Here is a 13,273-nt window from a genome sequence, read left to right as displayed (position 1 = left end):
AAAGTGAGTCTGGAAAGTCACTGCTAAGTAGCTGTCAAATAAACGCAGTGGAGTAAAAAGTACAATGTTTCGCTCTGAAATTAAGTTAAATAAAGCATAAACAAATATACCTACCTGCAAGAAAATAGTTTTCAAAGACGTTATGGTTGACAATCATATGCACTGCTTTTATGTGTATACAGTCCAGATTATTTCTGGCAATTTTATTTAGAACACAAAAATATCACCAGATGTAACACTGTCTGCACACCTGGAGCCACTTCTTTTAGTCTCTGTGAATAGTTCAGAATCAGGTTTTATTCATATTACTGTGCAGTCACAGAGGCGAGGAATACATCACACACCTGATTACATATGTCAGAGCAGCATTTACAAACTGTTTTATTAGATGTTTCTCACCTGTAAACCAATTAGTACAATATCATGTGACATTCAGTCATACAAAAAAAACAGATGGAAAAAGTGTCACATTCCGTAATCCATTTTTACCACATTTAATATGCGAGTAAAAATCCAAATTAATTCCAATACTGAACAGTAGCCACAATAGAACAGTGTTCTTATACATGTTGCTTTAACTCTCACAAAAGAAAGTAAAAAAAAACATCTTGAATGTGTTGAACCATCATGTAATAAAATAATGTGAAAAAATATTTATATAAACATTTTTTTTCAAGCATTCATAGACTGAAAGCCCACATTTAATTGAAAATAGCACAAAAACAAGATATCAAATGTTGAAACTGAGAAATTTCATTGTTTTTTGAAAATTATATCCTCATTTAGAATTTGATGCCAGCAATACGTCAAAAAAATTGGGACAGTGGCGACAAAACGCTGGAAAAGTTGTTAAATGCTAAAAGAAAACAGGTGGTGGAACATCTCACAGTTCATTAGGTTAGCTGACATCAGGTGAGTAACATGACTGAGTATTAAAAAAAAAAGCCTCCCAGAGAGGCGAAGTCTTTCTGAAGAAACGTTGGGGGGGGGGTTCACCACTCGCTGACAGACTGCGCTTCCAAATAGTGCAACAGTTAAAGAATAATGTTTATCAACGTAAAACTCCAAAACCGCCGAGCTGATCCCAAGCTCATTTCAGATGGACTGAGGCGAAGTGGAAAACTGTCCTGTGATCTGACGAGTCAGCATTTGTATATCTGTGCACATTTCAAAAGCCAGCATCTGTGATGTGGGGTGGGGGGGGTGGGGCCTCATTAATGCTGAAACAACATATGAAGGCTTTGGAGCCACATGTGCTGCCAAGTAGACGACATCTTTTTTCAGAGAAGGTCTTCTTTATTTCAGCGAGACAACGTCAAACCACGTTCTGCTCGTATTCTAACAGCACAGCTTCGGAGTAAAAAGAGTCCAGCCGCTGAACTGGCCAAACGCTTACAGAGTGTTGTTAAAAGAAGACGTGATGCCACAGAGCTGCAGACACGAACCTGTCAATATTTCATATGTTGTATTTGTGCTATTTTCAGTTAAATATGGGCTTTCAGAGTTTTGTAAATTATCACATTCTGTTTCTATTTACATGTTATACTGTGTGAAACCATGAGTAAAAAAAAGCAAATGTTTATAAAAAATGTCCACAAACAAGGCTTGCTTTGAAGGCATACAGTACATAAATACACATACAGGTGATGTTTCAGACAGAGCCCTGAGGCATCCTCACCAACGGAGTGTCGCTGTCGAGACTTGCTATAGAAGAATGATTAGAACCACTTGATGCACTCTCCGCTGCTGAAGAGAGAACGTTGAACAACAGTCAAGTCCAGGACAAAAGTGGGAATGACAGACAGATTTATGTACAGACAATCATGCAAACACACAGATGGTCCTACAGCTACACCATCTGCTCTGGGATGTCAGAAACTGGAACTTTTGGGGAAAGAGGTTACCGACAAGATAGTCCCCCCCGACTTCTGCGTGTTTCTATCTAAGCATCATTCACTGGAGCCAATCTTGGCTTTAAATTATTTGACTTGTCTCACATCAGAATGGTTTGGTTTAGCACAACATAGAGATGACTACATGCAGTGTATACAGGACAGACATTACTTACCTGGGGGCAATGCTCTCATCAAAACTCTTTGGGGAGAAGTGCCAGATGAAGTCCTCGTGTCTACAAATCAGAACAGAATAAATCAAGACAAGGCAACACAATTTCAGCTCGAATGTTACTACTCATCTAATACAAGACAGGATTGAAGTGCTCTGACTTCACACTGTTGTCTTTAGATCTGTTCTATTCTATTTTTCTATCCAGATGTAATAAACTTGGAATATGTAATTGGTGGCTTCATCCAGCTCTGAAAGTCATTAAATTTTGTCATTTGTTCCTATTTGCTCATATTGCGTATGAAGGATTGTAGCTGGACTGTAAAATAAATATTCAGGAAGTGACTGCTGGTCAAATTATTACTGTTGTTGTAAGAGGGTATTTTAACCTCTTCTCTCCTTTGCCCTCCTGGAAAAAACAGTTTTAATAGACTTACAGTATCTGATATAAGAAGAATCTCCTCAACAACTTCAAATTGGCTGTTTAACAGTGTTTTAGTTTACTGAACTGATCACCTGTATTTTCTTTGTGCATAAGAGATGAAGATGATGAATGTAGTACAATGATGTAAGGACGCCTTACAAAAGGTGCATTTCTCTCTTTCTCTGTCTTTCCTTGTGCTGATGTCGTCTTTATGTTAATCTGACAGCATTTAAGTCAGACTTGTGTCGTGTTGAAAGTGTTACAGAAGTGTTACCAGGTCTGATGCAGCGATATAGCCTTCATAACCTTTGTATAAGAGTGAAGAAGCTTTTCAGCATCTGTTCCCTGTGTGCAACTATCAGCTCAACAAGTATGGCACCAATAGGGGTGGGTGATACGGAGAAAATCTGACCACAGTTTGTGTCACTTTATCATGCTATCAATGTATGTGGTCATTTAGTAAAAGTTCCTGATGCTCAGATGAGAAACAGCATTTCTAGATAAAATAACCAGACTGAATATTTTCTACCTGACTCAGAAAAGTCAACAATACTATCCAGTTGGAAAACTGTGCAACTCTTCTCTCTACCTGACAGCCACTAACTACCTACCTTCATTAAATGCCATGAATTGTTGGCAAATCTTCAACGGACATGAATGTATGTGAGTGTATTACCAGTAACACGCAGTAACTAACATAAAATGATGTAATAATACATGAAGAATTGGAGCAAACATGATGATACAACAACATATTAATAATAATAATTAATATAGTATATAATAATTTGGCTTCTCTAGTCATATCATCATGAAACTGTGGCTCAGAGCCTGATCCTCGATTATGATGCACTAGGAATTAAAGTCTGTCTGACTTTGGATGAAAGCATCTCTAAAGCAGCTCTAAAGTCTAAAATCAAAATACTGACAAACAGCTTGTCTCTGTGTGAGTCTCTCACCATTCTTCTTTTTGTAAATCATGAATCCAACGGCAGCGATGAGGGCGAGAGCGAGAACAACCACTGCAACAATGATGTAAATGTAAACAGGACTCTCTGTAGAGCAGAAAACAACAAACCGTCACAACCTGAACACATGAAGCAGGTTAGAAGACAAGAACATCCATTTACCAAAAGGACCACAATCCTGTAGACACACACTATATGTTTGTTTGTGCTGCTGCTGTTGTTCATGTCAGCTTTTATCTCGACTCGTCTGCACATAATTACTGTATCTACGCCTGTTTATCCTCGTCTGCCTGTTTCAGCTGTGTGTCTGTGTTGCTTTCTGTCTTATATGTCGTTTATTGTCACAATGAGAGCTTCTGACAGTCTTATTCAAAGTCCTTTTTCACAGTCAGCAGACGTGGACAATAAACTTCATTCTGCCTGATTTACTGATGATACACACATTCATCCAGTCAATAAATAATCTGATTATCTATCTAATATAAATTCACAAAGATGGTAAAAACAGCTCATTTCAAAATAGAACATGAAACCAAAAATTCTGTTGTGTGTGTTTCATTACTGACACCTTTCTGTATTCAAAGCTAAGTAAACAGGGGACAGGCCGCACAAAAACAGTTGTGGTGGACAACAATAATTCCTTTCAAGAACTTTGACTTTGAATAAAGAAAAATATTTTTGAATCCCTTTAGGGATTTGCTGATTGGTCCAGAGGTGGACACATGCATTGGTCAATATTCATATTAAACGCCTTGAAATTAGTCTATATATAAAACAACAGATGAAAGAAACTCACAACAAAAACGCACATAAGAATACACGAAGTGCAGGACAGTAAAATAAACATGTGTTTCCCACGTTCATCACTTCTGATCTCAGTCTTACCCCAGTTGGTCCTGATCGCTGCTTTGTCCAGTTTGGTGACGACGTCCTTCTCACCAGAGAGCTGAAACACACATTCGTACTTCCCCCAGTCTTCAGACGCTGAAGGTTTCAGGTCAGCGCTCATCTGGAAGGTTCCATCGTGGTTGGGGAGGATCTCTCGGCGGTCCACGCCCTCACGAAGCTTCTCTCCATCTTTCCTCCAGAACATCACTGCACTGTCAGGATAAAAACCTGTGGCGTGGCAGCTGACTGGAGAGGAGGGAGTCTTCTGGAGGAGAGACACTGAGGGGAGCTCTGCAGAGAGATTTGTTTACATTTTTGCTTATTAATATTATTCCTCTGTGCTGTAACGGTATTTTTTAAAGTTCTAGTGTAATAGAAATCTGTTAAAATAATCATATTCTGCCATTGACCAAAATGTAAATCTGCAAATATGCCAATAATAAGAAAACATGGAGCATAGCCATACAACATTTTATTTCTCAGCCAATATAGGGCTTGTCAATTCCATTTTTGTATTTTTATGTCATTATGATGATAATGCGATGCCAATTTGAAGATTTCTTTCTCAATCAACTATTTCAGATGATGCGAGTGATCTATATCCAGCAACTCACACATATCTCTTAAATCAATAAACTGAAGATTATAAAGTTCACAGTAAAAAGGTAGTTAAAAAAAACCAAAATGATTTTCACTTCCTAATTCTCACAGATCACACACTGTTTCATGGTGACTGTCTCGTTGTTTGTTTCTTGTGCCTGAGCCTCTGTTCCCTCTCCAGCTCCTGCACACATGCCATGTGCTCCCCTCCAACTCCCCAGACCTGCCATCCTCCTCGTCCTGTTGCTCGCACCAGTTGTCGCTCACTGGACAGATTCAGCTTTCTTCTTCTGAAGCAGCATGATGACCTCTGACTACTTTGTGAGCTTCAACTTTTTTTTCACCAAAATGAAATTCTCACATCACACATACATGCAAAATGACATTTCCTGTGTGCCATGTTTATTCTAAACCAGGTCAACATCATCACCTTACAACAAATTTAATTCTACTAATGGGTATGCAAAGTAGTCTCTATTGACAAAATTAAAAGCTTTTGTAAAGTCAGTGAAACAAGCACTTTTCACTGACTTCAATTTTTTATTTCCCCTTACTTTATTCTATTTCTTACAACTGCACCGAATGTATGAATATGTTCAATACGAGGTCTAACTTGTTCTTCAACTAAATGATGTTTTTTTTAGCTCAATCCCAACTCTCTCCGACTGCCCATCCATTCACATGCCAATGTGCGAGAGAAACAATCTCCTGAACAGCACGAACAGACACAGCAGGTCATCTCAGCCACTTGTTGTATCCCCAGTATGCTGTGCATCTTTCCTAGCAATGTGCCATTGCCAGTAACACAAAGGTTTTTTTTCCTGGGAGAATCCCCCTCAGCAAAGTATGGAAGTCCATGTCTGTAACCCCGTTACTGTGGGATTTTACAGATTTTACATTTGTCCAGCTCAACCTTAACAAGCCCAGGTAACATCCTCAAAGCTTCAGCCTCTCATCTATGACCAAACTGGGCAAAGGATCACACAATAACTCCTCCACCAGAGCCATTTCAACTCATTCTCTTAAAATTTTCATTTTTAGTTAATTATCAATAAATAGAGGTGTTTATATGCAGCATATTCACAATTAATTGCCATGCCCCAGAGACCAGAGCTGCGACGTCAAAAACAGTGAAAAAAAACAGCTGTGCATGATCTGCAAGCAAACGACTTAATACTACATTGTACATTGTATATGTACATAGTGTGTGTGTGTGTGTGTGTGTATGACAGAGAGAGGCAGAAAGAGACATAAGGAAAACAACAATGTGACAGAGATCAACAGATCTTTGTAATTTCAACAAAACTGTTTTCAGCAACATAGTTGTGTCTATAAAACTACATCAGTTCATGTGATTCTACCTGTTCTCAGCAGAGAGCTCCTCCCATAGTCCACATACTTCTTCAGCCACGTAGGACAAATCTGGGTGAGGTAGTGTTTTGTCTGTGCAATCAAATCTTCGCTATGATCCAACTTGTGTTTGGTGATGACAGCTTGTTGTTTTGGAGCGATCCATGTCTCCGTCCTCAGGTCAAATAATATAAAGTCTTCTCCATCATAACCGTGCTGATGAAAGCCACTAACCTCATTAGTCTCATCGTTCCACTCACAGCCGTACATCCACTGGACAATGTGGACACCTGAGAGAGAGACAGAGACTACAGTAAACCAGAGTTAGATCCCATCACAGTCAACTAGCAGTTAATGTTGTATTTTTACCACAGAGACACACAGATCCACAGAAAGTGCTTAAGGGAAGCACTCACAGCCCATCATCACCTGGTATGGTCAAAAGTGTCAACCACTGTATGCTGAGATGGACCAACATAAAGCTATTCTGATTTGATCTAGTGGAAATAAAGTGTTTGGTGTGTATGGGATGGAAAGAAACACTGCATCAGTGCAGTATACCAGCATCAAATATTCTCAGTCTCAGTTATGTGAGATCTGACTGTTTATCAGGTGTGAATAAACAACAACAACTCCAAATTAAACTACTGAATCTGTGTGAATAAAACTTCAAGGATGATGAAGAAAGATGGGAGTGAGGGAGAGGGGTTTTTTTATTTTATTTTTTTTTTTAGTAAAAGTGAAACATGAACAAACCTCCAGTTTGGTTGAAGCGCTCCTTTGCAATTTCAATGTTGACTTTGAAGGTCAGCTGGGCCCTCACAGAGATATTAGTCTGTGTCTCCCAGTACTGTGGATCGTCTGCTGTGACCCGGCTCATCCAGTCCTGTTTGGGTTCTGCTCTCCTGGTCTTACTGTCATAGTGAAACATCTGAACGTCATCGACCATCCCAACAACCACAAACTCTGGGAAGTTTGGGACTCCAGAAGAAGCAGTGTAGAAATACTTCAGAGAGCGAATCACTGTAAAAAAGGAAATAAAAATATTTCAGGTGTTTGAAATGCATTTTCTGACCTTTTTTAAACATTAATATTAATCCCTTGAGGGCAAAACATTTTTTATGTAACATTACACTATAAAGACATTGTAATAGACCATAAAATACACAATAAGTGGTAGTAAAAATAAACACCCATTATAGATACGTTTACAAAATAAAGTGTAATTAACACTTTTAGGGTTACAAGTTTTTTCTTGTTCAAATCATTATAAACTTGAGTACATTCATGAACAAGGCAAGGAACTGGTAGCTGTATGTTATCGCCCCAACTGACTCTTTGACGCTGAGAGGATCAGATTAAACAATATGTATGCGTAAACTGAGCTATTAATATACGAGTATAATGTTTTATCACGTCGTGAGCATGCTATAAATAAATGAAGGTCTTAATTGTTGGAAATACACTCGTCCATAAACAAATAGCCAACGTAAAAGTAGTAACCCAAAAACAAGATGGCGCTTGCTTCCGAGTAGCTTCACAGTAGTTTCACAGCTCATAAAAAAAAACATTTCAGTAAATCTTACGTGCAGCTGCAGCGTGACAGAGGAACAGCAGCAACATAACCTTCCTCATTTTGATTTGGGGAGACAATTAAAATGTCCTTTGACTTGAACCTCACGGTCGCCAGAAGTTTGGACACTTCGGTAAAGTTGGAAACTCATTCACAGATTCGATGTTCCCGGGTGAAATACTCGCAAACGACGCGTTAACATACAGACGACACATCTTTGGAAGCATAGCGAGGTAGATGATGAGATAGAATCTCGTTTTAGTCGAAACGAGCCGTCATTTTCTCAGACAAACTACACCACTATGCGACCAGAAGTGAAGCGACTTCATCGGGATGCATTGGCCCCGAACGTCATAACACTACGACATGGCGTCTTCTTTTTCTTCTTCTTCTTCTTCTTTGAGGTTTTACGGCAGCTGGCATACATGACGTTACAACACTGCCACCTTCTGGTGTTTTACTCAATCTTCAGCCATTTTCAGGAGCGACACTGTAACGTCCCCACAGAGCCGCCTCTCCAGTCCAATCTTCCTCAGAAAACGAAATATCAATTTCCTCCCTTGCTCAGAGTCTTAAGTTATTTTAACGCTGTCCTCCCTTTTCCGCAATTTACGGATAATTATGATGTTTTGACAGACCGACAGAAACAGAAAGACAGGTGACATCCTCAGGTGGTTTCCCATCAGCAGTTCAAATGCAGGCATATAATTCGTCCGCAGAGGGCGCTGTCATACTGCTGATATCTCTGAGTTCAAGTCTCAGTGTCACCTGTCAGGACAGAAGATGTGACACATTTCGCTGAGGTTGTGTAATGATCATGAATAATATTGTCTGAGCTGAAAAGTGCGAACAAAAGATCTGAGTTTTATTCGTTAAACATAAATTCTGGGAGCTTTTATAAAGTGCTTCAAAACCAACAAGTGAGGATTGACACAGAGTGTAAACGGTGCCAAAGCCAGAGCAAAATGATAAAAACAGCATCAGGTGCTCAAACATTAACAGCGGTGTTACATTTCTCTAGTTGGAGCAGTTTTCAGCGTCCACAGCTCCACATCAGTTCACAGGCTTTTATCCTGAAGGACAGAGCTGACCTGATCTCATGTTTGTGTTTCGGAAGCTCTCTGACTCACTTTCTGCTTTGGTTTATTTCTCTGCCTCTTGTTTTCACTTCACAGTCAAACACTGAGGTGAAATGTTGTTTCAGGGAAACTACCTTGTGTTTTATTATATTAGCTGTCCTGGTAGTGGGCCGAAATTGTACCAAGCCCAGCCTGTACTGAAATGTATTAACACATAGATAAAATACCTTATTGGATATTGACTTCGATGTGTTTAAAACAACAGTCCACACTGCGAAACTGTCACCTGCAGGTTTGAACCACTGGGGGGCTCCACAGTGTCTGATCTGCAGCTGACAGTAACCTCTGACCTCCCACAGAATTAATACATTTCTGCACATTACATCCCATCAACCTGCAAAACATTGAACAAGATCTGAGCAGCAGCAACTGCTAACCTCAGTGGCTCAGTTTTACCGAGTAATAAGTGACGTCGATGCTCGGTCTGAATTCTCATTGGCTCATTGGAGGTTGATGTCAGCGTCTTTCCGCGTTTTCCCTCATTCCACAGTTGATCCTCGAGGAGGAAAGTTTCCATCTGTTTGTCCAAATAAATAAACATCAGTCATTATTCTGCCAAAGCTTCAGATGTGACTGTTTACAATGAGGACTTTGTTTTTTCTGGTTTTCCTGGGAGCAGGTCTACATGGGGCGGCGGCTGGTGAGTGAAGACTTTTTGAAGTCAGCTGATTGGAAAAGAAAAAAGGCTTCGTGTCTTTATATTCTGTATTTATGAAGTGAAGCTTCGTTTGATAGTCTTTGATGTGGGGCTGCAGGACTTCACTGCAGATGATAGAAATGTTTTAAAAAGTATTTCTCATCAGGTCAAAGGTGAATCATCTGAATATTTGTGTTCAGTAAAGAAACTCGTCACTGCGGTTAATCTGAATTGTGTAGAATGAACACAATGATGTTGAGACAGAAAAACGCTCATAATCAAAGCTGCCTCACTGAACATAAATAAGTTCATACCGTCGTGTTGTTTGACCTCTATATATTTTCATCATATTTCAAACCACATGAAGCCATTCCCCAGAAAGTTCCTCCATTTGACTCCACACAGTGAAATTGCTTCTCTTATTGTTTTCTGTAAAAAAACACACTATCAGCTGATATCTCATATTTTTGAACTCCCAAATATTGATCTCAGCATCAGCACAGAACAGAGAAATATGAGAGCAGAGGACAGTGAAGGATTCAGAAATGATCAATAATTTAATGGTCAAAACTCAGACGCCTGCAGAAAGTCAACTGTGTTGATAGTAGAAAAAAATGTAGAATAAACTTTATAATCTGGACTGAAAGTGAAGAAACATGAGTTGATGGTGGAGGGAACGTGGGAGTTTAATGACTGATGTTAAAGTCAGTCCTTCTTCCACTCTCCCACCCTCCTCTCTTACTGACTGCATTACTGAAGTAAAAACCTGGCTCACCTCAAATTTCCTCCAATTAAACAGTGACAAAACTGAGGTTCTCCTCATCGGCACTAAATCAACACTATCCAAAACAGACAGCTTTTCTATTCAAATTGACAACTCCTCTATCTCCCTCTCCCCACAGGTGTCTGGGTGTCATCCTCGATAGCACTCTGTCTTTCAAATCGCACATCAATAATGTTATCCGGTCTACTTACTTCCACCTACGCAACATTAATCGCCTTGTGCTTACGTGTGAGTGTGTGACAGTAAAGGGGGGGGGCTGAAGAGGCTGTGTGACAGGTGGGTGGGGTCTCACACAATGCAGAGGGCTTTGCGAGTGAGGCGGGAGGTGTAGAGGTCGTCGAGGGAGGGGAGAGAAGCACCAACGCTTTTCTCAGCTGCTCTCACGATGCACTGGAGGTTCTTCCTGCAGGACGTGGAGCAGGCGCCGTACCACACGGTGATGCTGCTGGTCAGGACGCTCTCAATGGTGCCTCTGTAGAAGGTGTGCATGATGGGGGCCGGGGCTCTAGCTTTCCTCAGTTTGCGGAGGAAGTAGAGGCGCTGGTTCGCTTTCTTGGCCAGCGATGTGGTGTTGGTGGTCCGGGAGAGGTCCTTAGTGACATGCACACCCAGGAATTTGGTGCTGCTCACCCTCTCCACCGTAGCACCATTGATGGTAAGGGGGGCATACTGGGGGCGTCTTCTCCTGAAGTCCACAACAATCTCCTTCGTCTTCTCCACATTCAGAGAGAGATTGTTGTGTTCACACCACGAGGCCAGGGGGTTCACCTCGCTCCTGTAGTCCATCTCGTCGTCGTTGCTGATGAGACCCACCACAGTTGTGTCATCGGCGAACTTGACGAGGTTGGAGCTGTGCGACGGTGTGCAGTCATGGGTCAGCAGAGTGAAGAGGAGGGTGCTCAGCACACATCCTTGGGGGGCCCCCGTGTTCAGTGTGGTGGTGCTGGATGTGTTCCTGCCGACCCGAACTGCCTGAGGTCTCCCAGTCAGGAAGTCCAGCAGCCAGTTGCACAGAGAGGTGTTTAATCCCAGCTGGTCCAGTTTTGTGATGAGCTGTTGTGGGATGATTGTGTTGAATGCTGAGCTGAAGTCTATGAACAGCATTCTGATGTACGAGTCTTTTTTGTCCAGATGTGTGAGGGCTGAGTGGAGGGCAGTGGAGATGGCGTCATCGGTCGAGCGGTTGGGCCCGATACGCAAACTGGAAGGGGTCCAGGGAGGGTGGGAGGACAGTTTCAACACTAGCGGTTCGAAGCACTTCATGAGGATGGGGGTGAGTGCTACCGGACGGTAGTCGTTGAAACAGGAGGGCGACGACTTGTGGGGACAACAGCTTGTGATGGATATTTGGGTCATATTCCTATACTTTGATAAGTTTGATTACACACATATATTGTGCTAACAGTTAGGTTGCATGCAAATGTTTATATTAATGATAAATGATGATTAATGATGATTCTACTAATGATGAATTCTACTCCTCCTGGTTAAGTTTTTCCTTTATTATTCATAGAAGTGATTTAGACGAGGAGTGATGCTTTGTGTGCAAAATATATCTAAGGCCAGTGTGACCTAGAACAGGAGGTTTTGAGATAGAGGCCTGGCATGGGAGACATCTTGGGGCCCTCGACTTAAGATAGAACAGGTTGGCGTCAGGGATAAGGTTGTCTCTCTAGATTTGTCCTTGCAAACAGGTTGCTGCGGTGACGTTGGATTCTCCGAAGATGACGAAGATGAGCAAGCAGAGGAGAGAGAGAGAGCCCGGAGTCAACGAGGAGGAGCCGACGACTGTTTCAGCATTTCCTCATGTTCTGTCTATAAAAATACTGGGTCAGGGAAAGATAGTGTGTCAGACTTCATGAACTGACCCAACTCTGTTGTGGATCAGGGAAAGGTTATGTCGAGACCCAGAGCTCTGTAACCTTGCACATTCTATTGATGTTAGAATAAAACTGATTTTTTGGAGTCAACATCTCCTATTGCTTCATTCAAAGAACCCAGAGGACAAGAGAGATTTTTTAGAGACACGTCCTCGACACATGGCTCAGCGAGATGTTGAAGATGTCTTTGAAGACATCCGTGAGCTCTCCGGCACAGTCCCTCAGCACACGACCAGGAATGTTGTCAGGACCAGAAGCTTCGCAGGCGTTGATCCTGCCGAGTGTCCTCCTCACACTGTCAGGGGACAGCGTCAACACCTGTTCGCCGGGAGGGGATGGGGATTTCTGTGCAGATGTGCTGTTGTGTGCTTCAAAGCGAGCAAAGAAGTCATTTAGCAGGGAGGTGGAGCTGTCACAGGTGTGCGGTGGGGGTTTGTAGTCCGTGATGATCTGTATCCATCGCCACAGGCTCTGCGTATCCCTGCAATCGCTGAAGCGATGAGCTATCCTCCTGGAGTACACCTTCTTGGCCTGTCTGATGTCACGTGACAGGTTGGCTCTCGCTGTCCTCAGGCCCTCCTTGTGTCCTTCTCTAAAGGCCGTGTTACGGGCCTTCAGCAGCCTGTGGACCTCTCCTGTCAGCCATGGCTTTTGATTGGCCCGAACAGTGATGGTCTTTGTTAATGTAACATCATCGATGCATTTGGTGATGTAAGCCATGATGACGTCTGTGTACTCCTGGAGGTCGGTGATGTTGTTGTAGGTTGCACCCTGTTTAAACACGTCCCAGTATGTGGTGTTAAAACAGTCCTGAAGTTCCTCCAAGGACCCCTCAGGCCACACTCGCACCTCTTTCAGAACTGGTTTGGTGACTTTAACCAGTGGTCTGTATGCTGGCATTAGCATAACAGTGATTTGGTCAGAGGCGCCGAGGTGTGGGAGGGGAAGGGCCTTGTAAGCTCCTCT

At 41.9% G+C, this 13,273-nt stretch overlaps 2 protein-coding genes across 2 annotated transcripts in view; one reads left to right on the top strand and one right to left on the bottom strand.

The window, feature by feature from the left end:
• Positions 1-478: 478 nt before the first annotated feature.
• LOC121619466 (class I histocompatibility antigen, F10 alpha chain-like) lies at positions 479-8,242 on the bottom strand. The gene is made up of 7 exons (XM_041955204.1): positions 7,881-8,242; positions 7,051-7,317; positions 6,306-6,584; positions 4,342-4,635; positions 3,448-3,543; positions 2,069-2,128; positions 479-1,746 (listed from the first exon to the last, which is right to left on the bottom strand). The coding sequence occupies exons 1-7, from the start codon at positions 7,927-7,929 to the stop codon at positions 1,652-1,654; spliced, it is 1,140 nt and encodes a 379-aa protein (XP_041811138.1). The 5' UTR covers positions 7,930-8,242; the 3' UTR covers positions 479-1,651.
• A 1,254-nt stretch (positions 8,243-9,496) lies between these two features.
• The window catches only part of LOC121619467 (H-2 class I histocompatibility antigen, Q9 alpha chain-like), a 32,351-nt gene continuing 28,574 nt past the window's right edge, over positions 9,497-13,273 (top strand). Inside the window, exon 1 of the mRNA XM_041955206.1 lies at positions 9,497-9,646. Coding sequence (XP_041811140.1) covers positions 9,589-9,646 — 58 coding nt within the window. The 5' untranslated portion in view covers positions 9,497-9,588. The remainder of the gene's footprint in view (positions 9,647-13,273) is intronic.

Source organism: Chelmon rostratus, chromosome 16 (genome assembly GCF_017976325.1).
Source record: "Chelmon rostratus isolate fCheRos1 chromosome 16, fCheRos1.pri, whole genome shotgun sequence".
Taxonomy (NCBI): Eukaryota; Metazoa; Chordata; class Actinopteri; order Chaetodontiformes; family Chaetodontidae; genus Chelmon; species Chelmon rostratus.
Note: the sequence above shows the minus strand (reverse complement) of the source record. Positions and strands in the feature narration are given on the sequence as shown.